Source organism: Rutidosis leptorrhynchoides, chromosome 1, assembly GCF_046630445.1.
Source record: "Rutidosis leptorrhynchoides isolate AG116_Rl617_1_P2 chromosome 1, CSIRO_AGI_Rlap_v1, whole genome shotgun sequence".
Taxonomy (NCBI): domain Eukaryota; kingdom Viridiplantae; phylum Streptophyta; class Magnoliopsida; order Asterales; family Asteraceae; genus Rutidosis; species Rutidosis leptorrhynchoides.
The window spans coordinates 76,483,444-76,511,418 of NC_092333.1; the positions used below are offsets into that span (position 1 = coordinate 76,483,444).

Consider the following 27,975-nt stretch of genomic DNA (forward strand, 5'->3'; position numbering starts at 1 on the left):
TGATCATTTTTTAAACATATAGAAGTTACCAACTAGTTTCATAAATGTCTTCATTACTTGACAGAAAACAGTACCCTCTAAATGCCAAAGCCGGGAAATATGTGGTTGCTAAGAAAGAGTCCGTCCCATCCCAATAAAAGGTACTCCATATCATGGACGACTTTTAGGTCGTTGTTTACTTTTTGATTACTTGCGTTTATTTAACCAAGATCCAATATCAAATATCAATATATTCCTCTATCTATTTGAGTATTAAAACTATTGCATTTTCATTTAAAATCAATCTTCATCTACCTATTGGAGTTTTTAAACGTAATGGAGAGACTCAGAGAAGAAGCCCCTGCCATCGGCATCGACCTAGGGACAACATATTCATGTGTTGCTGTTTGGAACCACGATCGAGTCGAAATCATAGCAAATGATCAAGGCAACCGAATCACACCTTCAGCTGTTGCTTTCCGTGATGGAGAGCGGTTCCTCGGCGAAGCTGCAATCAACCAAGTAGCTACAAACCTTGCAAACACCATATTTGGTCAGTCTACTAATTAATATTTCATGCTTTACATTCCTACTATTTTTTTTGAAGGAAAACTCACACACAACACTATTACAAATTAATCCACAAAATATATACAAGTTTTGTTCATATATAGTAGGACTCGAAACTATACACTCATGTACTATATTTTTCAACATATTCATCTATTGCTCTGCTTCTAGTGTCACGGTTTATGATGAAATAGGTGGTGGGTTGGCTTGCCGTTTACCCGGGGTTTACCCGCTGGGGGCCAATGTGACCGTTCGTAGTAGGGGTTCCTCGAAAAAAAAAAAAAAAAAAAAATCAACAATAAGAATAAGAATCAGGAACAAATCAGATTACAGGAGTTTTTTTGACTAAATAGTACAGTATTAGATTGAAACCATTTTACAAAAAAAAGTTTTTGCAAAAAAATAATAATTGTGGAACTGGTAAAACCTGTGTTAGGAATGCCATTTTCATCATACCGGTGTTCGAAAGGTTGGTTTGATGATGTGGCCATTAAACTGAGTGGAGTGATATACACAATTTTGTTAGGTACACAATCAATTATGTTTTACAGTTTTTACATTATAACAACGTAAAACATGAGCGGTTGTGTACATAATAAAAATGGTTGTTTACATATCATCACCCTTACGTCACACGTATCGGTACGCCATTCCACCCGCCGTTGCCTCCGCCGTTGAAGGGCGCCGGTACTAGCGTACCGCCGTTGGTCCGCCATCCTTCCACCGTCCTTCGAATCGTCATTGGATGACAAATTGATTCACGGATATATATATCCGTTGGAGCCTCAATTAAACGGTAATAATTATCAAACTCAAAAGAAAGAAATCTCTAAACTTACGAACACATATACATTCATCGTCATCGTCATCATCTCCGATTCATCTTTCTAACCATCTCCGGTGTTTTGCAACCAGATCTGAACCCCAATCGCCACTATGGGTGTTGCAGAACCACATCCTCCGAAGACCTGCATATCTGAGGAAGATTCCGGTGAAGTGGTTTTGTGCGTTCGTATTTGATCGAAAATTCAGATGTAGTTTTAATTTTGATATCTTGAACAAAAATTGTAAGCTTGTATAATTGTAAGCTTACGTCTATTATTTGTATCTATAGTAAACATATGTTATTACGTAGTATAATCTTGAACAAATAAGTTTAATATGGAACCAATCGGTGGGAAGCGAGTGAAGCAAATTTTTTTTTTTTTCGTTTTTTTTGAATTTTTTTTTCCGCATCAAGATCACACGAAAATATGAACATTTAGAAGAGACACTTCGTGATTAATGTTATTATTTAGGCGGGAAAACGACGACAAAAATAACATTCAAGATAATATTATTCAAGATAATATTGTTCGTGAATAATATGAACGTTTTTTTTTCATGTTTTGTGAACTAAAATTTAGCCCGATTTAGAGTTTAGGGTTTAGGGTTCGGTGTTTTGGGTTTATTCCATAAACTCAAAACCCAAAACCTTAAACTCAAAACCCTAAACTCTAAACCGTTCGTGTTAAAAAATCAATCTAAATCCTAAATCTAAACCCTTAATTTCTAAACCCTAATATCTAAACCCTGTAAACCGTAATATCTAAACCCTAATATCTAAACCCCAATAGCTGAAACCTCAAAATACGCTCGAAAAACACGATAATTGTTATATATTACTTCTTCGAACGTTTTCCCGCCAAAATAAAAACATTTATCACAAAGTGTCTCAACTAAATGTTCATATTTTCACCTCATCTATAATGTTCGTGAACAAAGTTTTTTTAAAAAACGAAGAAGTTTTTGCTTCCCCCGCTTCCCCTAATGGTTACTTCCCTCTTGATCCTACCACTATATATATATATATATACACACACATCCTACCACTATATATATATATATATATATATATATATATATATATATACACACACACGGAGTATAGTGATGATATATATACGGAGTATAATCTGTTTATATAAAAAATAAGTTTAATTTAATATTAAACATTGGAAGTGAGACCAGATTGTGTTATGTAATGGATGTTAGCATGTAGTGGTTGGTTAGTGATGGAAAAAAGATGCTGATATGGTGCTGTGACATTCAGTGATAGCATGACACAATGTTATGGTTAAGAGTGATTTTAAAACGGTGTCGGGAAGGCCAGTTTGATGGGTTACGTGTTTTTTTTTTTTTTTTTTTTTTTTTGTCAAAACTCATTTTACCGATCCATACCCATCAATTGTCATCCTAGTCATCAATTGTCATCCTAGTGAGAAAAAATCTATTCCCATCACTTCAATCAAGTATATATGATTTATTTAAAATTATTATTTTATTAATTATATTTTCATCGACCAATCCACTTTATTCCATAATCCATACACCACTTTATTCCATTGCCATCCCTACCCCTATGAGAAAAGTCTATTCCCATCACTTCAATCAAGTATATGATTTATTTGAAATTATTATTTTATTAATTATATTTTCATCGACCAATCCACTTTATTCCATACACCCAATTCACTTTATTCATGACAATAACATCACCAACTATTTTTCTTTTATTTCGAAAAACTGAGAGTTTATTCAAAGAAGCACGCATGAAACTCATCTTCCTTTTTCCTTACTAATTTATTTACTGTATTATTTATAAATTAAATTTTTTTTCTTTTGAAATGCAACAAAGAATAATATATTAAAATATACCGTATTTAGAAACAGATGGGCCATGTATACAAAGAATAATATATTAAAATATGTATCTTTGTTGATAGGTGTGGACCGAACCCCTTAGATCTAATCCATGCTTGATCAGTATATTAAAATTTATAGTATGTTTTTTTATTTATGCTATAAACTCTACAAGGACAAGGATAGTATCCGCTACCTCCAACACATCCATATTAGAATGCATATAAATATGACGCTGAATGAAAACAGTCGGATAAAAGCTGGTGTTTCTTTTTGTCACGTAAGCCAAGTGTGGCGTTTCTTTGGATGGTTACAAATGGTCTAATGGCTAAGAACAAGACCCAAAAGGAAATATAAAACTCTTTTACTTTTATGATACTCCGTATATCATATCAATATATTATTATGGCCCTTCATCTTCATAACTTGACACAATCAGTCCCTCAACTTGCATACTTCAACCTGCTAGGCTGTTATACACAGAATGTTCATCTGTTGAACTTCTACCACCAACTCAGCTACTGTTGGAAAATTGGTTAAAAGTGTGTTTTCACCAACATTGGACACTAATTAATATATGATGAGTAGTCAATATTAATGATGATAAAAAATGAGTTTTGTAGCCACTAGCGTGGACTTTACAACGAACTAAAGTGTGTCCAAAACGGAATAAAGGTGAATGAGATATCGAGTCTCAAAGTTGTGTGTTTAGTGTAAAATTCTAAATGGCTTTTTGGAAGTAGGTGGAAACTTGCACTATAAATAAAGTGTTGGTATGAAGAAACATACAACAAACATCTTATAACCATTCTTATATGATCCAAGTTCCATTCTCTGAAAAGCAACAAAGGTCTCACAGTTCGATTATCTATCAGGCAAGTGTTCAAGTCCGGCAGTACGCTGCTTCGGACCGGTGTACCCTGGGAACAGACGTCGAATCTGTTTAAGGGAATTGTGTCAAACACAAGCCCGGTTCAACCTAATATCGGTTAGATCGTTTTAACTTTACGCTCTTAATCTGATTATTTATTATACATATTTACAATCTTGTTATTATGTTTGTGATAATAATATGAATACTTGTTTTCAGTTTCGTATAATATATTCCTACAATCTTAAACAGACCCGAGTTCTCATTTACGAAACTGAGTTCATGTTTGCACATCACGTTTTAAACAGATTTTAGATATGTGCTTACTGTTTGTGTTTTGCTCATATCATGAAATGATTTGAAATTTATGGCTACAATATTTTTGTCATAAATATTTCAACTTGCTTTAGCAATATTTTAAATTATTGACGTTTCCTTTAATAGACTCTTTTTATATAATCTATTGATTGATGATTGATCATACATGAATATTGTTTGTAAATCGAGATTGATTGATTATATATGAATGTTGTCTGTAAATTGATCGATGTCTCCGTTTTAAAACATATATTGTTTGTTGTTAAAGGAATTGCTCAATTAATAAGTTAGAGCCATTTTAATATATTATAGAGATCATATAGTGGAGCATCGAAATCAAAATACTTTTATTACTTGTAGAATTTAACTTAATTGTGAATAGGCAACTAGTTATTATTAGCTGTTTAGTAATTGCCAAGTATATGATTGTGCATTATTACCGACTGCAGTGTGCTTGAATAAATATAATAGGTTGATTTTTGAAGAGAACAATATATAAACGTTTATAACGGATCTTGTTGCATAAACATTTTGGTTGCTTCATACTTATAAACATGCTCATGGAGAATACATGATTTATTGAATCAGTTTATTTTAGTTTTATAGTTTACGCTCTTATTTGTTTGGATCATTAAAACTAAGTTGTTAAACAGATTTTATTATCTTTCATGCGTATGTATGGTAAGTTAATTAGCCAAATTTCCTATTTATAAAAAGCAATCATTGATAAATGTATGATTGTTTTATATGGGTGATAATTAAATATTGATGATATCTTATTTAATTATTGGATAATGGCTTAATGGGAGTAGTTGGTATGCATTTTTTGGTACATATATGGTTGCTTTAATTTAATAAAATAATAGATTAGCATAAGTGCTCCAATATTAGAAACTGTTAGATTTAATATATTGCATGTTTGTCTGGATATTTATGTTATTTATTTGCTTTACATGGACAAGAATAGTGGATCTTTAAAATAATGTAACTATATCCATATCCATTACAATTATATAGATAAAAATAAGTGGACGTCGGCGCACCACTAAAATATTTGGAGAAGAATAGTGGCTCTTGACCAGTTTGTGGTTATCATATATATGTGATTATATTATAATATATTATATATTTTAGTGGATCTTTACAATATTAGTGGATCTATTATGACATATAGATCAGAATTTTGGTGGAGCTTTCAAATATAATATCATGTGGTCATACTTTAATTGATATTATAATTATAATATGATAATTAAGTTAACGAACTTTCTTGCCATAACAAGTGGATTCATTGATTGATAAATATTATATATTTATTCTTATTAAATCATTGCTGCCGAACATAATATTATAATGATATTATAATATGTGCAATGTGCAATGTGATGATTTATACATATATGGACATTTCAAATATTATAGCCGACACTCAGAAATAATGCATCTGTTATGATTAGAATTTGGTTTAATTTAATAAACGGTTACGGATGCTGAAAAAGTGTACCATTCTTAATCCACATAATTAATAAGTAATTGATTTATGATTGGTTGCCTTAACTGATGACTTCTGAAGTGTTAGAACATTGATATGTTTATAACGTACATGATTCAGTATATATATATATATATATATATATATATATATATATATATATATATATATATATATATATATATATATATATATAATGCAACATATATTTATTATTGACTTGTTGCTTGATGCTAGAATTTATAAAGTAGCTATTCTTGCACCGCCTCCTAGCGTGGTTGGTTATTTCTCATGTTGAGAAACCTGGAAAGTTCACTAGTGTGGACTTTAAACGTTGGCATCAAAAGATGCTCTTTTGTCTGACCACGTTGAACCTTGCGAGGTTCTTGTGTAAAACTGCTCCCCAGTTGCTCAAAGGGAACATGATGCGGTTCATACTCAGGCTGAAAGACCTGAAAAGTTCACTTGTGTGAACTTTAAGCATTGGTAGAAAAAGATGTTCTTTTATCTAACCACGATGAACCTTGCGAGGTTCTTGACTAAACCCGCTCCCAAGTTGCTGAAGGGGAATATGATGCTTAAATTGCGAGTGCGGTTCAGGTTTGGAATCATTCAGATTACTTGTGCGCAAGTTGATCATTCTATAACATGTTTTCGAATAGTCTTCGGACCGTTTTCGGACTGAATTCGAACTGTTTTTCGATCTGTTTCCAGACAGTATTCGACACTGGTTATAGACTGTCTTCGGGATAATATTTGGACAGTGTTAGACTGTTATTAAACTAGATATAAACTTGTTTGTTTAACAGATGGACTTAAACATGTTTGGTTTAACCGGTTTTATTGAAACGGTTTAGTTTAATCGTTTAATATAAACCTTGTGGTTTTAACATGTTTGGTTTACATGTTTGTGATTAAACCTGCTTGGTTTAACTGTAGGGTTAAAACATGTTCGGTTTATCCGTTTGAGTTGAAGCGGTTTTTAAGGTGATACCTGTTTGGTTACCCGTTTGAGTTTAAACCTATTTGATTTACTTGTTTGGGTATAAACCTATTTGGTTTACTCGGTTAGGTTTAAACCTATTAGGTTAAACCTGCTCGGTTTACCTAGTTGGTTGAAACCTGATTGGTTTAACCTAGTTGAGTTGAAACATGTTTGGTTTAAGTCAGTTTGTTCATGGTATAATGAAACTTTTATTTGGGTTGAAAACCCAAATTAATAGTTCGCGTGGTATTTGCTGACTGAAATTTTATGTTTTGATAAAACAGTTTATTTTAGTTTATATTTCAGAGTGATGATACTGGGAAAATTGACTTCTGGATAGGAACTCACATTGAATAATGTGTTGTATGTTCTTGAGATTCGTAAGGAATCTGGTGTCCAAATGTTTGTTGAACAAGTTTGGCGTTTAAAATGTATATTTAAAAGGGTTATGCCCTATAAATGTGAAACTTGTTTTGAAGCCAAAATTAACGAGATAATATTCGGTTGAACGAATAACCGAAACCCTAGATACGGTCCAAACCAATGTGTATGATTTGAAATCCATTCCAACGAGGAATGGTAACAAGTACTTCATTACGTGTATCGATGAGAGCACGAAGTATTGTTATGTTTACTTGTTTAAAGTAAAGATGAAGCAATTGAGAAGTTTATTACTTTATAAAACGAAGTTGAGAATCAACTTGAACGGAAAATCAAGGTTGCACCTTACTCACCCCACTCGAATGAGACTATTGAACGAAAGAATAGAACCTTGAAAGATCTGGTGAATGCCATGTTGGTAAGTTCTGGTGTAAGCCAGTCAATGTGGGGGATGTCATCATATCGGAAAACTATCTTTTAAATAAGATATCCCAAAAGAATAGGGATGAAACCCCATATGAGTTATGGTGGAAAAGAAAACATCCTATGAGTACTTCAAAGTGTGGGGGTGCCTAGCAAAGGTAGTTATTCCCTACCTAAGGCACAAAAGATAGGATCAAAGACTATTGACTACATATTTATAGGATGTGCTAAACAAAGTAGTGCTTATCGCTTCCTTGTGCATGAATTCAAGATTTTGGATATACACAAAGGTTCGATAATAGAATCGAGAAACGTTTCATTTTTTAAAATGTGTTTTCATACATTACAAATGAACGTGAAAGTTCATCTAGGATAGACGGGAAGGTGTTCAAGATAAGACACCTAATGAGCTAGTTCAATAGGAACTAGTATAATTAAAGAAACTTTCTCGATAAATGGCATACACATTATGCTTATAGAGGAACTAAAACTGAATGTATAAAAGATATACATAATATTTGAGACCCTTTTAAATTGATATTTAAGACGGTGTTTATGTATGTGAAGTCCATTTTGTCATGATACAAGAGATATGGTATGGCATTTCTTGTGAGAAAAGCTATGGAGAATATGAATGATGCGTCAATTATTCTAATGCTTTGGACATAAAGTCTATGGAATGCTAGACTTGGACTTGTTAATGATGATCATCTGCAGAGATCAATTAAAAACTAATATTTCATTGTGTTCAATATATTTAAAGACAAAATCGATTTCATTCAGTAATAGAAGGATTTGGTATATTGTGAACATCATTGATGATGTGAATTATTCACATGTTATGTGAATTATGATATTAAAGATAATTATAATTATTATATAAAGATGTCAATCTTTATTATATTATTATTATCTTAAGATTTGAATTACCTAATCAGAATTCAGATGTGAAAATGTAATTTGAGTGCGAGAACTTTATTAAGTTTTCTAAATTCAACGTCTCTAGGTCAAACCTAGAATATGACTAAGAATTGCTCAAATGTGCTAAAATAAAAATCACAAAAGATGTAAATCTTAAGTTAAATGTGGGCATTTGAACGCTTCATTGATTAGAATCATATTAGATATATATATGATAATGATATGAAGTTGCAAGACATGTGGGGGAAGCTTTAAACAGATAATCAGTAACCCTTGTTAGCTGTGTAAAATGAACACAATAGCTTGAAAATGTGGGCGTGTCTTGTATTTTGATATCAAGAACATGGTTCATGATAACGCGTTCTAATGTATCTAATGAGTTGTACTCGATCCGTCTTAGCATATGCTGTAAGCAAGCTAAGTAGATACAAGAGTAATCCAAGTACATCTCATTGGATTTGTATGATTAGGTTAGTTCGGTAACAGATATTCTGCAGTGATCGAGAGACACTGTGATGCAAACTAGATATCTGATACGAATGATTCTAAAGCGATATGTAGGTGTGTATTTACACTTGAAGGTGCTGCTATATCGTGGAAATGGTTTAACAAACGAATATTGCTAGATCCACGATGGAATCAGAATTCATCGCTTTAGATAAAGCTGGTGAAAAGGGAGAATGGCTACGTCAATTCGTTGAGAATATACCAAGATGACCTAAGCCGGTGTCGGCCATATGTATACATTGTAATAGCCAATCGGTGATTGGTAGAGCTCATATTACAATGTACAATGGTAAGACTGACGTAGACATAATAAAGTACGACAACTAATCTCTAGAGAAATTCTCATTATTGACTATGTAAAGTCAAAGGATAATGTTGCGGATCCGCTGACAAAAGGCTTAAGCAGAGAGTTAGTGTGTAAGTCGTGCATGGGAATAGGACTAAAGCCCATGAAAGGCTATGTTTATATGAAGGAAAACCTAACTCAGTTGACCGAAGATCCCAAGATCTGAGTTCAATAGGACAACCTACTTGTATGAACTGGCGAAAGTCACTGTGGGGGAGTTAATTACTAAACTAGCAACCCCTACACCTTTTAAAGGGAGTTTACTAATTAAGAGTAGACTTCCTAGTCCATTCCTAAAAGTGACAAGTAAGAGGATAAGCATATGGCTTTTAATGATTCAACTGAAATAACCATGCGTGGTTAATGAGTAGCCACGCTGTGGTGAATCACCTATGTGAGAGAGAAGTGGGGTCGCTTCGAAGGGTATTGTTGGGGCACAATATTTGCTAAGCTCTCGCGGAACCAGGCTATAATGTTCATGACCATAATGAACATAACTATGAGGACTTGACGTTGTCAGGGAGAGTCTTGTGTGAAGCGTACTGTCGCCTACACAAATGGCAGGCGAGTTCAAAGACATCGCCGTCTACTCAGAGCCAGTAGATTAAGTACGTTTTCACAAGCGAAAGTTTAAAGGGTAACACCTACTTATCGTATGCAAGATTCAACCGCTGAAATTTAATCGAAAGATTGTTGTTTCTTAGATCGATCTCCATTCATGTGGGGGATTGTTGGAAAATTGGTTAAAAGTGTGTTTTCACCAACATTGGACACTAATTAATATATGATGAGTAGTCAATATTAATGATGATAAAAAAATGAGTTTTGTAGCCACTAGCGTGGACTTTACAACGAACTAAAGTGTGTCCAAAACGGAATAAAGGTGAATGAAATATCGAGTCTCAAAGTTGTGTGTTTAGTGTAAAATTCTAAATGGCTTTTTAGAAGTAGGTGGAAACTTGCACTATAAATAAAGTGTTGGTATGAAGAAACATACAACAAACATCTTATAACCATTCTTATATGATCTAAGTTCCATTCTCTGAAAAGCAACAAAGGTCTCACAGTTCGATTATCTATCAGGCAAGTGTTCAAGTCCGGCAGTACGCTGCTTCGGACCGGTGTACCCTGGGAACAGACGTCGAATCTGTTTAAGGGAATTGTGTCAAACACAAGCCCGGTTCAACCTAATATCGGTTAGATCGTTTTAACTTTACGCTCTTAATCTGATTATTTATTATACATATTTACAATCTTGTTATTATGTTTGTGATAATATGTATACTTGTTTTCAGTTTCGTATAATATATTCCTACAGCTACATCATCATTCTGCAAGTCCTTTGATCTACAAAATGATAACAACCAAAGCCCTACGCTCAACCAAGTCAAGTTAGAACCAATTCATGAAGAATCTAAGATTGAAAACGATACCAATCTTTTTCTCAGTTTATAACCTACTTTGTCGGCCCTCAAGGTTAAGGGTCTGTTCTAGAGTTATTTTATAAAAGAAATAAAATGAGATGAAGGAGAATAAACGGGAATGCTGGGGAGGGAACTTAATTTCTTCCAATTTGGAAGGAAGTGATGAAAAATTATCCATCCACTCTATTCCCTTTCTTTCCCGTTAAAACTAGGGAACACCAATTGTTTTAAATTCATTTTCATTTCCATTCCCTTCTTTCCAAAACAAAATTCTGGAACATTAACTCTACATAAATTATGAAACAAATTAAAAAAAAACGTGACTAATAGCTCTTATTATGGAATACCTGAGCCATTCGTCTTGCGGACACATATCAATAACATGTCTGAGGCCACCCAAATATAGTATATTGTCTTTCTGTTGTGCACAAGTATAAAAACATTTTTGTAAGCCATCCAAGTATGGAAAGACCAGCATTTATAGTAACACTTTAATAGTAAACACAAGTCTTTCAGTTTGTATGTACCTGATAACAATAAAAAGAACTCACAAACAGTAGAATTTTGTAAGATGAGGTATTTGGGTGATCTTTTTACAACTTCCTGACCAAACTTTTTTCCTAGATTATATTTATGTATGAACATTTGGGTGACCGTCCGGACATATTATCCCTTATAACAAATTCCATTAGTGTAAATTAATCTAAATCTTGCTAGAACCAACTATACTAATTTAATTTGGGTAACAACTAATTTGATTTGATTGCTAACTCGGGCCTTGATCTCAGATGCTAAGAGATTAATCGGAAGGAAATTTAGTGATCCCAAAGTGCAGGAAGACGTAAAGATATGGCCTTTTAAGGTCATAAACGGGCCTGCGGACACACCCAAGATTGTTGTCAAGTACAATGGTCAAGAAAAAGAATTTTTGGCTGAAGAGATTTCATCAATGATTCTTGGAAAAATGAAAGAAATTGCTGAGACATACCTTCGAAAAGTAGTGAAAAATGCAGTGGTAACAGTCCCGGCTCATTTCAATGATTCACAACGTCAAGCAACGAAGGATGCCGGCACTATTGCTGGGTTAAACATCATCCGCATGATCAACGAGCCTACCGCAGCTGCTATAGCGTACGGACTAGACAATAAGTCTATGATTCACGGTACAATAAATACTCTTATCTTCGATTTGGGCGGGGGTACGTTTGATGTCTCTCTGATGACCATTGAGGAAGGAAAAATATTTGAAGTGATGTCTGTATCGGGTGACACGCATCTCGGAGGTAAAGATTTTGATAACGCCATGGTGGATTATTGTGTTCGAGAGTTTAATAGGAAATACAATAAGGATTTAACGGGGAACCAAAAAGCATTGGGGAGGTTAAGAATTGCTTGTGAGAAAGCAAAAAGAATTCTCTCGTCAAGTACTCTAACGTCAATTGAATTAGATTACTTACACGAGGGAATTGATTTTTCGATGAGATTTACTCGAGCCAAATTTGAAGAGCTGAACATGAGCTTTTTCAATAAGTGCATCAGTATTGTGGAGAAATGTTTAAGTGACGCAAAAATTGAAAAATCTCGGGTAAATGAGATTATTGTTGTTGGTGGTTCGACTAGGATACCTAAGATTCAGCAAATGTTGCGTGAATTTTTCGACTGGAAGGAGCTCTGTCAAAGCATAAACCCTGACGAGGCGGTTGCGTACGGGGCAGGTGTAATGGCTGCAAACTTAAGTGGTGTAAGTGGTAACACTAGTGTTGAAGACGTTTTGCTACTCGATGTCACTCCATTGTCACTTGGTGTAAGCGTAATTGGAGACGTACTTAGTGTCGTGATACCAAGAAACAAAGTAATACCTGTGACAAAAACCAAAAATTATACTACAACTACCGACAATCAAGCTAGTATAGAAGTTTTGGTGTATCAAGGTGAAAGAGCTAGATCCACAGATAACCATTTTTTGGGGAAGCTAACAATTTCAGGAATACCATTAGCTCCAAAAAAAATTCCACAAATTAAAGTAACCTTTGATATAGATGCCGATGGTATCCTAACTGTCACAGCTGAGATACTATCCACGGGTAGTACAAAGCAGCTCACCATTACCAACGAAAATGGAAGATTAAACGCGGAACAAATTGAGAAAATGATAAAAGATGCAGAAAAGTACAAATTGGAGGACCAGAATTTTAAGAAGAAAGCTGATGCATTCAACGCTCTAGAAAATTGCATATGCGACATGAAAAAAAAGATGCAAGAATACTATGCAAATAAGATGATGAGCCCTACTACCTTAAAGAAAATGGAAAATGCTGTTACAGAGACGGGGGAGTGGCTTTCGGACAATCCATCTGCACCTGCTGATGAGCTTCATCGCATGAAGGTAAGTTTCTAAAAATCAATGTTGGTTAACTTTATGATTTTCTAATCCTACATTTGTTGTTGTTAGATGATGTTAAAGAGAAACATGCAGCGATATGAAACAGAAAACTGAAGCAAGACTAATAAAAATGGTTACGATTAAAGCTGGTTTCGATGGTTATTTCGTGTTAAACAGTGTCATTGTTCGACTTTTTTCACACTTGAATATTCTCAATGTATTTCCATAAGTTGTTACAAAACACACTGTAATGGTAAACGCATGGTAAATGTAGTCGTCTGTTTCCCTTTAGTTAGTTTAACTGATTACTTGTTGGAAACCACACAATCCATATAAGTCCATGGATAACTAAATGGGTGAAGTCGGGTAGAGAATGAAAACATGTTGTGGTCAATTGGATAACTTATTGGTACCGGTCAAAATTGGTTGGGTCGGGTTGGGTTGGGTTGAGTTGAAGTTGATCATTTTCAGTTCATAACTTTAAGAGTGATCCCAACCATGACACAATGTCTTCCAGGACTAACCAATCATTCAGCGCCACATCAGCACCTCCATCTCACTTCCTTCCCAGGACTAAACCCAGGAAACACTCCCAACAAAGACACTCATCCTTCCATTTTTTTATTTTATTTTTGAATTATTTTATATTATCAAATAATTATTAATATTTATATTTATATGATAAATTAAAAATAAAAAACATAAAACTACCATTTCATTAAAATTAAAAAAAAATACAATAATTAAAATTTAAAACATTACGACAATTTAAAATTAAAAGATTACGACAATTAAAAAAAAATACTAGAAAGCTAAATAATCAAACTACTCGTCGTCGTCGTTCATGTTTTGCAATTTCTTCGCATATTTTTTCTTAATTTTGTCTCGAGCAAGCATTAGCATTTCGTATTCTTCGGGAGGCAAATCTCGTGACACCGGTTTGGAAAGAAGCTTCAACCCTTTAAACATAGTCCGCATGTTGCTATCATCTTGTAGCTTTTTCATGGTTTGATTCGCCACATCTTGTGAAGCTTGGACCGATTGAGCAGTTTTAAAGCGAGCTTCTTCGGAAGACATACGGCTCGCGGCATCGGATGAGTAAGAGTCCCTTTGACTTTTAGCTCGACTTGGAGGAGGTCGGATTGAGTCGGTATCCTTTAACAAATTTTCCATTTGGGTTGGGTCGGGGTGCATGCTTGTGTTCGGGTTGGAACTTCCCTCGGTTTGATCATTAATTGGTATATGATCGGGTTCTTTTCGTTTGTTGCTACTCGAAATACTTTCGCCTTCTAAAAACTTCGGGCAATTCCTTAACACTCGCCACACATCCTCAAACGCAAAGTGTCGTCCCTTTGTTTGCGCTTTGAAAGCCATTCGTGCCGCGGACATAATGTCGTCATTATTACAACCACTTTCCCACATTCTCTCGTATTTGTTGTAAATACCGATCCATATCTTGACATCCCTTTACATTTTCGACCATTTTCCACTTATTTGATCCGGACGTCTTTTCACCGGGACAATCGAATTGTATTGTCTTCGAACTTCTCCCCAAAAAGAAGTATGACTTTGGTCGTTTCCGACACTCGGGTGTTCGGAAACATATACAAAACGCTCGGCTAAAATTTTTGTCTCCAAGTCGGTCCACGCGGTCTTCGGACACCTCACTTTCTTTTCTACCACTTTTCCTTTTCCTTTTCCTTTCGGATCACTTTCGGGTTCGGGTTCGGGTTCGAGCTCGGGTTCGGATTCGGGTTCATTTTGGAGTGGTGTTTCGGGAACTTCTTCGTCGGACGATTCGTCACGGAGACTAGGATAATAAGGTGTTTGTTTCGTTTGTTGTTGGTTCAGGTAGATTTGAACGTTTTGAGATAGTTGGTTATGGTAGAGTGGAACATTTTGAGATTGTTGTTGATGGACGTTTCCGAACATACCCGCAAATGCATTAGTATTTGCAAAACGAGAAAACCCGGTAGTTTGTTGCGAGTTATCGAGTAGCATTTGCATCATATCTCGACTAACCGAATTTAAATCTTGAACTACCGGACGTTGTTTCATTTTTCCTTTGTTTGGTGTTTTTTTGGAACTCATTTTTTTGGTGATAGATGTGAGAAAAAATATTAGAAATGGAGAAGTAAGATGAAAGTTGTGTGTAAAATGGGGTTGGAATGTTGAGTATAAATAGAGTAAAAAAAAAAAAAAAAGAGCCGTTAGGAGCCGTTGGAGGTGAATGTATCCGTTGGTGGCTCTCAACGGGTCAAAAAACCCAATTTTTTTCGATGAGATTTACTCGAGCCAAATTTGAAGAGCTGAACATGAGCTTTTTGATATACATGTCAAAGGTATCCTAACCATAACAGCTGAGATACTATCAACGGGTAGTACAAAGCAGCTTACAATTACCAACGAAAATGGAAGATTAAATGCGGAACAAATTGAGAAAATGATAAAAGATGCAGAAAAGTACAAATTGGAGGACCAGAACTTTAAGAAGAAAGCTGATGCATTCAACGCGCTAGAGAATTGCATATGCGACATGAAAAAAAGATGCAAGAATACTATGCAAATAAGATGATGAGCCCTACTACCTTAAAGAAAATGGAAAATGCTGTTACAGAGACGGGGGAGTGGCTTTCGGACAACCCATCTGCACCTGCTGATGAGCTTCATCGCATGAAGGTAATTCTCAAATATGTATAGTTTCTAAAAAACAATGTTGGTTAACTTTATGATATTCTAATCTTACATTTGTTGTTGTTAGATGATGTTAAAGAGAAACATGCAGCGATATGAAACAGAAAACTGAAGCAGGACTACAAATGATTATGATTAAATCCGGTTTCGACGGTTATTTCGTGTTAAACCATGCCATTGTTTTAAACTTTTTCCACAGTTGAATATTTGCAATTGCAGAACTTTTAATACCTAGGTGTGGTTATGTGATGTCTGTACGTAAGAGCTATTGTAAAGTCACAATTGCAGGTTCAAGTCATTAATGTTTTTGCCATCTCAACCAAAGCAGTTACATTATCATATGTGCTTCTAAAGAGATATGAAAGCTAAAATACATACTCATTTTTTTTTATCCAAGTACCAATTAATGATTCAAACCTTTCAATATAACTTCAAAATTTTCAAAACAAAAATAGCATCAAATACCAAAATAATAGTTTTCGTTAACCTTTTATCTCGTGATCTATTATTGGGATCAAGTACTAGTCCTAACCTTCTTATACCCAAAAACATATAGCAAATACAAACATACCAACCAACACATCGAATACAAAACTTTACAAAAAACATACACTTGAATACCCCAAAAGAGAAAGAAAACACTGCCTATAACCTGCAAGTTCGGAGTATTAGTCTTGCACTAAAAATTAAAATGGTGAACATACCTCAAAATACTATTGACCCGACTGCAGGTGAGCCAATCATAGAAAAAGTCAAGTAATGCAACATAATTAAGCCATCAAATCATATCTTGGAATGGGAACCATTGCACTTACAGAACACTGATAGATGCTAGCAATGGGAATAAATTAGAAAAATATGATAAATCTTCATCGTGGATTGAAATATCGGGTATTCCAGTTACCTGCGTGTCTAAAATAACGAACGATTGTGTAGCTTCTGCTACAGGTCCTAATAATGGGCCAATTGTTTGTAAAGTGGATGTTAATGGGCTTGTTAACGAATCTGTCTTTTTTCAAGTTTTTTTTATCATGTAGTTGAAGTGGTAGATCCAAATGCAGATTTGGTGCTGGACATTCAAATGAATTCGAGTTTTGGGCCTTCTAGCGTTAATGGGCCCGACTTGTGAGGTTATCGATGTTGATGGGCTTAATGGTGGTTTTGTTGACGCTCATGAAAAGTTTATGGACCCCACTGTTGAGGTCGATAATGAGCCAAGTGTTGAGGGGATTAAGGTGCCCATCACCAAGTTTGATGATATCAAGGGAAAGTTGTCGGTTAAGAAGAGGGATAAGCAAAAGGTTGTTTTGGTTGATAAAAAGCAGAATAAGCTTGAAGATGCTAATGTTTACATCCCGATCGAGTTTGGTTGGAAAGGTAAGAGATATTGTGACTCCTTAGACCCGATATGCAAGGGGTTTTGCACGGAGTGGTATATTCTAAATGGTCGTTTGAAGAAACCACAAGAAGAAGTTTTGGCTAAATCAACACTTAGAAATAAGAGGAATGAAGAGAATATTTCATGCACATCACAAATAGTTATTACAAAGTTTAACATGACCGAATTAGAAGTTTAGAATATCGAACTAGAGATTTACAAATATGCACTAACATAAATAACTCACAGTTTTGATTGCCTTTATTGTCCTTGTGACTTTTTTGCACTTTGCTTTTACTTTCAACAATGACTTTTGTATTTGAGCTATCCTAGAATAATATAATAGATAAGTAAATAAAACTTTACTAATTATGTAATGAAGGTACAACTCAGTTTCATTAGAATTGTAGAGTAAAAGAAATCACAGTTGTGTTATTTGAGTATTGAATGTAACGGAGAAAAATGTGAACGAAGCCCCAGCCATTGGCATTGACCTAAGAATAGCATATTCATGTGACACTGTTTAAATTGTAATCAAATTAAAACCATACCCTCCATTCCCTTACCCTTCTTCCCCTTGGCCCAACCCAACACCTCATCTCAGGGTCTGCTCAGAAATTATCATGGACTTCTTGGAGCTAAATCGGCCCAACAGGCCAGCAAGGTTCTCCAAACCTTGAGCAAGTGATGAACACTACGTTGATTGACTATCCTGATCAGGGCCGGCTAAGGCTATGGGCGAAGCGGGCGACGGCCCGGGGCATCACACGGTTAGGGGCATCATTTCAAAAAAAATTATTAATACCCATAGTTTAAACCTTATAAAGATATATGTTTACGTAAATGTTGAGGGCATTTTATAATTATTTCGCCCGGGGCATGCAAAAACTTTGACCAATGTTTGACCGGCCCTGATCCTGATGACACATGGTACATGGATGCAAGTGTTTAGAGTGGGAGACACATGATCCATGTGGATGTTTTGACGCCCCAACTCTTCAAATATATGTCTTTTATAGTGTATTAAAAATTATAAATTAATTGTCAACATCCCCTAATTATAAATTCTAACATCCCCTCATTTTTATATTAATACTAGGTTTTGAGCTCGTGCGTTGCACGACTACTCTAAACCGTTACAAAATAGATCTATGTATATATAAATAGTTGGGTAATACAAAACACAGAAACATTCCCAACTTTGTAGTACTTGAACAATTGTATATAGCAGCAAAGATGTTGAATACAATCTGATGTACAAATAACCATGAAACATGAATTTGTATATAGATAAGTAAAAACCAAAACATACGAAAGGTTCAATTCTTTAAGCTCGTCCTCCAAGTAGCAAAATGGCCATCTCGAATGGGTCATATAACTCACGTGATTGGATGACTTTTGTTTTCGTCCCGCTAAATTGTCAACAATTATTGTAAAGTGCTTGTATATGACCGGTACATCAAATTTGAGAACATGATTATACATAGACATAGACATCTACTTTATATGTAAACAATTTGTAAGGGTATTCTTTAAATACACACTACGCACTTCAAAACAGAAAGTATACACGCAATGGAATTTTAGGGGCATCAGTCCAAAGTCAGTGAATACTTACCCTGGAACCTACATCAAGTAGCCCGTGTCAACTAAGAACTAACACGTCTATATATGTATAATCAATCATAAGAACAATGGAGTACTTACTAAAATATAAAGTAAATGAGGAAAAAAAACCAACCTTTGAGTATTAAAGCTTGACGAAGGTAAGCGTATGTACAAGTTGAAGAGCATTATCATAATCCTTAATCACATGTTAAAGCTCTAATTGACAATTGCAGTACACACGATCCGAACTAATCCTAGCCTATTTGAATAACTAAAATCAATTACAAACAATTGAAGATAACTAAAACAACTTAGTTTAAAGCATTATGCAAAAATTGAAATTTTAAACAGTTGAATACATACCATATGTCCCCAATATTGAACGATGAAGATATAATTAGATTAAGAATTCGCCTCTGATCCAGTCACGTGAAGGACAAAACGTCGATGAGGTCGCTCAATTGAATCAATAAACAATTAACTTAGAAACTAAATTTGAAAATAACCTAGAATTTATTAACCTAATTAACAATTGATATATTCAATGGTTAGATGGGGTTACAGCTGTTTGTGAGAAGAGATAGGAGTAATTTTTGACTTTTCAAGCTTTAAGAGGGATATGGTTACAGCCGTTTAGTTAATCAATTTCATTAATGAGTAATATTAAATTAATCAACGCTAATTATATTACCATTTCCATTTCCAATACTTATATTAGCGGAGAGGTCGGAATAGTAGCAACAGTAAACACACTTACTTCATGCTGACATAGGCTATTTTGTAATTTTTTTTTTTTTAATAAGAAAAGTTGTTTTCCCGGCCCAAGTTTTTGGTCCAACAGAGTGGTCAACCGACCTCTTCCTAGTTACTAATAATAGACAAAATTTGTCTTATTAGTTATGAATAGGACTATTTATTTTTCCACTTTTTACAAACCTAACCCCCTAATTTTCATTAAAATACAAATCGAACCTCTCACTTTATATCTATATTTTAAATTATTACTTATCCCATCACTAACACCAAAAATATTGAATAATAACACCACCATGCTTTACCGACTTGTACATTGCGCTGAAACAGTAGAACCCACATAGGCCACTATTGTGCTAATTTTTTTTTTTCAACGATAAAAGAAGCAACTTTCGTAAAAGGAACAACCCTTCAATGCTACCAAAAGATGTCGAAAAACATTCTTTTTTACAAAATAGATCAACTAACTTTAAAAAAAAAAAAAAACACCCGAACGCTAAAAGAAACAAATTTCACAAAAGGAACAAACCTTCAATGTTAGATGTCAAAAAAAATTCTTTTTTACAAAATAGATCAAGACTTTTTTTTTAACTCGCATTCAAAACGGAACCCCCGGCGCCTAAACTTGGCGACTGAAATTATTAGTGTAGTTAATTTTAAGACATATTAATAATAAAAGAAGAAATAACAAAAATACTCCAACAAGAAGTCATGAAGAAAATGAAAATTTAAAAAAATGGGAAGAAACCAAGAAGAAGTGTTGATTTTAGGATATGGGTCGGGTAAATAAATATGAAGGACAATGTTCATAAGGTTGACAATACATTCATTTAGGAAATGAGATAGAATTATCTCCAAAAAGAGACTGCATTTTGCTTTTTGTACAGTACTTTTTTTTACCTCATTACCAATAAAAACATAGTACTAGCCAAAAAATCTAGGGTGGCCATGGCCCTCTTTGGTTTTCAAAGAGTTGCACCCCTGTCATTGGCGCTTTGCAAATTTACCTATGATGTGTGGGATAAAGTCTTTCATTGGTGGGGTCTCGGGTCTTTCTCGAACGTTAGTGTCAACGAATTATTTAACGGGGAAGGTGCTAATTGTCGAGGTGTTGATAGGAAATTATTGTGGCAAGCCGTAAAATGAGTGTGTGATTACTTAATATGGAAAACCCAAATGAAAAAGTCTTCCACAACTCGTTTTGTTCGTGCTCTCACTTCTCAATGACATTCAAGTGAAATCCTTTGAGTGAATATCTAAAAGATCAAAATAGACGTCCATTGAGTGGCACCAATGGTTAATAAACCATTCTTTCTATATTAACGGTTGCCAGTCTGGTGTCGACATTGGATGATAAAATTGAGCTACTTGGGGTACTGTCAACCTTTGATGGTACTGCCAACATCAATGCGATTTAGAAAGGTCTTTGGGGGATTTTCCCAACATTCAATGGTAATGCCAACATCGTCGCGAATTGGGTTTCCTCCTAACCCGTGTGTGGTGATAAATGAGAGGATTCGATGTCGATATCGCCGTTAAAAAAAACATTTGAGCTACTCTCGTGTTACATTCTTATAATAAATAAGTAGTATAGAGATTGATTTGGATCGAGTTTCCTTGTACAATTAGATATTGCGATGATGGCATGATGCTGCATGTATATACATGCTTGTTTTAACTTCTGTTCATATTGTTAATAATACATATTGTAAGAAAACGGGTATGAAAACAGATAATCGGATTGGTATCTGAATCGTGAAACACTTTTTTAATTAAGTATTTCGCCTCTCACGAACCTCAGGTCAACACGAAATCCTAATTGGGATAAGACAAAAACGATTTTATTGCTAGACAAGAAGAAATTCAAAATCATGTATTGAGAGAATCTGTGTGTTTCTGTTGTTGTTGATATGAATGCAGAGAATGCAAAAAAAAAAAACGTTTTTATTAAAGCAACTTTATTGGCAGTTGTTGTTTGAAAGGTTGTAACCTTTCATTTGAGCAAGAAAACTGTTATACGAAAAGGTATAACATTCACCTGGTAACGGGACCCCAGCTAGGGGCGCTGCCCCTTGGACCCCGCAAGGGGGTTTACACCCCTTGACCCTACCAATTTGCGCGTCAGTTAGTAGCCAACTTTTACGGCTGTGTGCTCCATACTCTCCGAACCCGTTGTTAAGTATATCTAACTAACCCTTTGCATTCGAGTAAATCTCAATTCACTAAAATTAATTTTGAATACCACTAAAATGAATGTTGTTTCTGTAACACCGACCATTTTTTTTAAGCACATCGAAAGACTTATATATTAAAATCACAACATTAAATACATCACAGTAGAAATCCACATAATTAAGTTTAAGTTTACACGACGGTGTTACTTATTACAAAATACATGTTACAAAAGTCCACATCAGAGTTCACACGTGAAACATGTCTTCAACACTAGAACCCGTCCAAAACAGCAGTAACTAAACCTGCAAGGGTGTAAATGTGGGGGATTAGCATAACGCTAAGTGAATGGAATCTATCTAACAGATATCGCACAAGCACCACACATGCGAACAACATCACTAACATGATAACAACCAACTAGCATACAACATAAGACAATATGAGGATCGGCGGCTTGTACGGGCACACGACACTTAGCTGATCGGGATAGTGTCTACCGATAGTCCTTTCCTGTTGAATCAATACACAATCAACAGAATGGAACCCAACCTCCTCGGGCCTGGTTGACCTCATACGGACTCTAACCTCCTCGGGCCTGGTTATGAGTCCCCAGCCTCCTCTATACCAAACACAGTGCGCACATAATATCACATAATCAAAGTAAGCATGCAATCATCTAACTAGCATGGCAACCCTTATTTAAAAATGGCAATATCACTAATGTAAAGCATGATAAAAGAGTAAATCATAGTAGCATGGCATGCTACTTAAACGCTATCCGAAGATAGACCCAGTCACCAAATACCAGCAACTAGCTCAGATAATCTATCACTGAGCCGCTTCCTTATCCTTATCACCTGAACATACGGTAAATCAAGTTAGTTATGTCCGTTAGTAAAAAACAGCACAATACAGAAAATCATTATCAAAAGCGCCACTAAAAAGTCTACTCAACACTTATGCATTTTCAGAATTTACATTTTGATTATCATAAGTCACACGGGCAGCATAACAGCTAGACATCAACACTTAGTAAAATATTCTGCCCACAAAGACACTCAGTCGACTGACTCACACAGTCGGTCGACTGTGTCCACACACACGGTCGTGTGTCCTCTCACTCGGTCGACTGACTAATATAAAACATCAGGTCAGAAACCAGACACACTTGGTCGAGTCTCTCACTCAACCGTTCGATCGTCTAGATAGTCGATCGAGTGTCAAGAGACACTCGGCCGACTGTGTTCATCTGCAGATGAAGATGAACACATCTACGAGTTTAACCCAAAATTCGTCATTTCTTGCTCTAGAGCTCGTTTCTTACCTCAAAACTGATCAAATCAAGTACACTAAACATCAATAAACACAAACCCACAAGATTTTGACACAAACAACATCAAAATCAACCATTTTGACCCAATTTGCACTTTTAATAAACTTAACACAAAAAATCCATTTTCTCAAAGATTGGAGCTTGAAACACTATGATTCTTACCTTAAAAGACTCAGTAAATCGTAAGGAACAAGATGATATAAAAGATTTGAGCTCTAGAACAACAATTAAAAATCTAGGGTTAGAGATTGAAGATGAAGAAGGTACGGGTGTGTGCGGGAATTTTCTAGAGAGAGTGAAGGAAATGAGAGTAATTTTAACGCCATTCAAACGATAGATTTTTTTTTTTTTTTTTTTTTAAGTTAAGTGTCTGCCCAGACCCAGGCATTTGCCGCGGCGCGGCTTCTTATGTCGCGGCGCGACACATAAAAGGTTTTCTGATACTTTTTAACAGCCTTTCGGTCACCAAAACCAGTTCAATGCCGCGGCGCGGCGCAGTTTGTCGCGGCGCAGTTTGTCGCGGCGCGACACATAACGTGTGCTGAGACTATCCTGCAACTTAATACCAAAATCCACATTTTAACCAATTCATTAACTCAAAACACATCAAATCATCATAAAGCATATTTAAACTTGATGAAACCAGTTTCTAACATCATTCGACGCTACGAACATCCTTTTAGTCAAGAAAACGCGTTTACACATTTCAAATACATCATTTGGTCCAAAAACTTGACGGAAGCATACATATCAAATACATAAAATTTGGCGTTGATAAGCGGTACCAATAGAGCTTGATTCAAAAAGAGACTTGCATTACCACTTACTCTAATGCCAATGCTCCGCTACCCTTAAACGGGTTCTTTACCTTCTCGATGACCTTTCGTTCCTAAAACATAAAACAGCACGGGGGTAAGCTTTTACACTTAGTGAGTTATAGGCGAATAATATAGCATAATACATTGGGCATAACAATCACATTACTTGTCTTTCAACCTAACGGTTGCTTACTTACTTTCGGATCCGACTCTTACTTACCATAGACATAACTTACTAGGCTGACCCTATTAATCATGTCTAAGCTAACCATAGGCATACTCTTATGCCTAAGCTACTTTAATCACATTTTAATTATACATATGCACATAGACACCCAAGGTGTCTAAGCTAAACCATCCATAGACAAGATTACTAAGCAACCTTAATAATCTTTCCTAAGCTAAACATCAACCATAGATACAATTATTAGGTAACCCTAATAATTCTATCTAAGCTATTCACCTAGTGCACTTAGTCGTTGCTCTCTTGCACGGATGCAATCCGAGAACACTAAGCCACACTTGACCCGCCCATTATACCCCCTATAAACTCACCTTGATTAAACGAAATTCTTTGGTTACTTGAAGCTCATTGGCTTTGATTAGCACCTATACATGAGCTAATCTCATCAATACCATAATTCAACAAAAATTACAACTTTCACAAGCTTTCTACACATTCATATATTTACACATTGACTTAACCCCCCTATATACACCAATATACACATGAACACTTATATACATAACATTTTAACTTGTCACTTCCAATATAGTCACATTAACATGCCAACATCATTTCTTCAATCACACAATTCTCTAAATCATCTCTTACAATCATAGCTTGCAATTCTTTCAAATATCTCATTAAACATCAAATGTGCATAGAAACCCATTTCTACTACTAGCAACCCTAAATCATCACTTATCCAAATTCCATTACTTACAATAACAACAACAATTCACATATAAGATTTCTTCTTTAAAAATTCTTAACTAAATCACAAAAACATTTCATTGAGGCATTTCATCAAACACATAGTATGCATGACTTGATTCTAAGCTAAAACATCACCAAATTCATCATATTTATATCATTCACTCAAAATGCAAGTTCATACATGAACTTACTTCCACAATTACTAACAAATTCGTTTTAAATCATACAAGTGTGCACATTTTCAACATACAACAACTTTTAAGCTTTAGATTCATCACAAACACCCAATAATAGTAATACTTAGACATAAACATTCATACCTTGTCTCTAGGGGTTCAAGAACTCTAATTGTGCACAAAGGAGAAGAATTTGAAGAAATAAAACTTGCTAGAATGCTTAGAGTGCCTTAGATTTCACTAATTTATAATTGCATGAACACAATTTCTTAATTGGAGCTTCCCTCTTCTTCCTCCTTGTTGAGTCGACACCCACATCACACACACATACGTTCTGTATAATTTTTTTACAACTGATAATGATTTATCAGTATTTTTGTTCTTTTATTAAAATAACTTTGCTCAAATTGCACTTTCTACCCTCCCCACCAAAACTATAATGAGGGAGGTCCTTAGTTCTAACTTTGCACCTTTAGTCCCTTCTAACTTAACTAACAAACTTAACTCTTGTCCATTTATTTATACAAAACATACCATCCATGTATACAACAATAAAATTACATAAAATAATACCTTAAATAATTGGGATGTTACAACTCTCCCCCTCTTGGATTGTTCCCGTTCTCGCGAACCATTCTTGATGCAACGATGGATAATACTTCATAAGCCATTCTTCGGGTTCCCACGTACACTCGGAACCCTTTCTAAATTGCCATAACACTTTCAATAACATAACCGACTTATTTCTTAATTGCTTCATCTTATGATCCAAAATCTTTATTGGCTTTTCCGCATATCTTAACTTATCATCAACCTCAATCTCACTCAATGGGACATAAGTTGATTCATCCGCCAAACACTTCCTCAATTGTGACACGTGAAACGTGTTGTGAATATTACTCAATTCATCGGGCAAGGCTAAACGATAGGCTACCTTCTCGATTTTTGCTACTATCTCAAATGGTCCCACAAACCTTGGACCCAATTTTCCCCTTTTTATAAAACGAATAATACCCTTCCATGGGGAAACTTTTAACATTACCTTATCACCCACTTGAAATTCTATCGGCTTCCTCCTTTTATCTACATAAGACTTTTTTAGATCTTGTGCCGCCTTTATTCTTTCACGAATTTGATCGATCATTTCGGTGGTTTGTTGTACTACTTCCGTGCTTCCTAGTTCTCTTTGACCCACTTCACCCCAACATATTGGGGTTCTACACCTCCTTCCATACAACATCTCATAAGGCCCCATTCCGATGGTAGAGTGATAACTATTATTATATGAAAATTTAACTAAATGTAGGTGAGCATCCCAACTACCACCAAAATCGATGACACACGCCCTTAACATATCCTCAAGAGTTTGGATAGTTCGTTCACTTTGACCATCCGTTTGTGGGTGAAACGCGGTACTCACATGCAACTTAGTGCCCATCTCTTCTTGAAACTTTCTCCAATATCGTGATGTAAATCGGGTGTCACAGTCCGAAACAATGGAAACCGGCACTCCATGCCTTGCAACAACCTCATTCATATACAATTTAGACATTGCTTCCGACGATGAAGCTTCTCTTATTGCCAAAAATAACGCACTCTTAGTTAATCTATCAACTATAACCCAAATGGCCTCGTGTTGTCGAGGAGTCTTAGGCAACTTAGTCACTAAATCCATTGTAATGTGTTCCCATTTCCAAACCGGTACTTCTAATGGTTATAACTTACCATAAGGCATTTGATGATCGGCTTTCACTTGAAGATAAGTAAGACATTTATGCACATACTTCACTATATCCCTCTTCATTCCTGGCCACCAATAGTCTTTCCTTAAATCTCTATACATTTTCGTAGCACCGGGGTGAATCGAATACTTAGATTTGTGAGCTAAGTCAAGGAGCTCACTTCTAACACCACTTTGTAGAGGTACCCAAATTCTCCCATATCTAAGCCTTAAACCACGAGAATCTACCACAAAATCACCAACTTGCCCCTTGATCCTTTCTTTTCTCACGTTTTCGGGGAATAATGCTTCACCTTGTGCTACTCGGATACTATCAAATATTTGAGGTGATATTACCATAGCCAAACTCGTTATCTTAATCGGGTGGTGACTCCATTTCCTACTAAGAGCATCCGCCACCACATTAACCTTCCCGGGGTGATACAAAATTTCACAATCATAATCTTTCACCAAGTCGAGCCCTCTCCTTTCCCTATCATTTAAATCTCTTTGATCAAACAAATACTTCAAGTTCTTATGATCGGTATAAATAGAGAACTTAACACCATAAAGATAATGACGCCAAATTTTCAAAGCAAAAACCACGGCCGTTAATTCTAAATCATGGGTGGGATAACGCTTTTCATGTTCCTTCAATTGTCGGGAAGCATAAGGTATGACTTTTCCATTTTGCATTAACACACACCCTAAACCTTTCTTAGAAGCATCACAATAAACCGTCATATTCTCATTCCCTTCCGGTAAAACTAGTATATGAGCTTGAACAAGTTTCTCCTTAAGGAGTTAAAACGCTCGTTCTTGCTTTTCTTCCCATCTCCATGGCACATTCTTACGGGTCAACTTTGAAATGTCCCGTTCTTATTGATTAAAAACGTTCCATATTAATTGATTTCGTTGCGAGGTTTTGACCTCTATATGAGACGTTTTTCAAAGACTGCATTCATTTTTAAAACAAACCATAACCTTTATTTCATAAATAAAGGTTTAAAAAGCTTTACGTAGATTATCAAATAATGATAATCTAAAATATCCTGTTTACACACGACCATTACATAATGGTTTACAATACAAATATGT

At 35.2% G+C, this 27,975-nt stretch overlaps 1 protein-coding gene and 1 long non-coding RNA gene across 2 annotated transcripts; one reads left to right on the forward strand and one right to left on the reverse strand.

Moving 5' to 3' along the window:
- The first annotated feature begins 252 nt into the window (after window positions 1–252).
- LOC139861805 (heat shock cognate 70 kDa protein-like) lies at window positions 253–13,485 on the forward strand. The gene is made up of 3 exons (XM_071850329.1): window positions 253–532; window positions 11,688–13,285; window positions 13,352–13,485. The coding sequence occupies exons 1-3, from the start codon at window positions 316–318 to the stop codon at window positions 13,394–13,396; spliced, it is 1,860 nt and encodes a 619-aa protein (XP_071706430.1). The 5' UTR covers window positions 253–315; the 3' UTR covers window positions 13,397–13,485.
- A 5,113-nt stretch (window positions 13,486–18,598) lies between these two features.
- On the reverse strand, window positions 18,599–19,506 carry LOC139861810 (uncharacterized). Its single transcript, XR_011763974.1, has 3 exons — window positions 19,326–19,506; window positions 19,096–19,221; window positions 18,599–18,980 (listed from the first exon to the last, which is right to left on the reverse strand). It is a non-coding gene; the product is annotated as an uncharacterized lncRNA (long non-coding RNA).
- Between the last annotated feature and the right edge of the window lie 8,469 nt (window positions 19,507–27,975).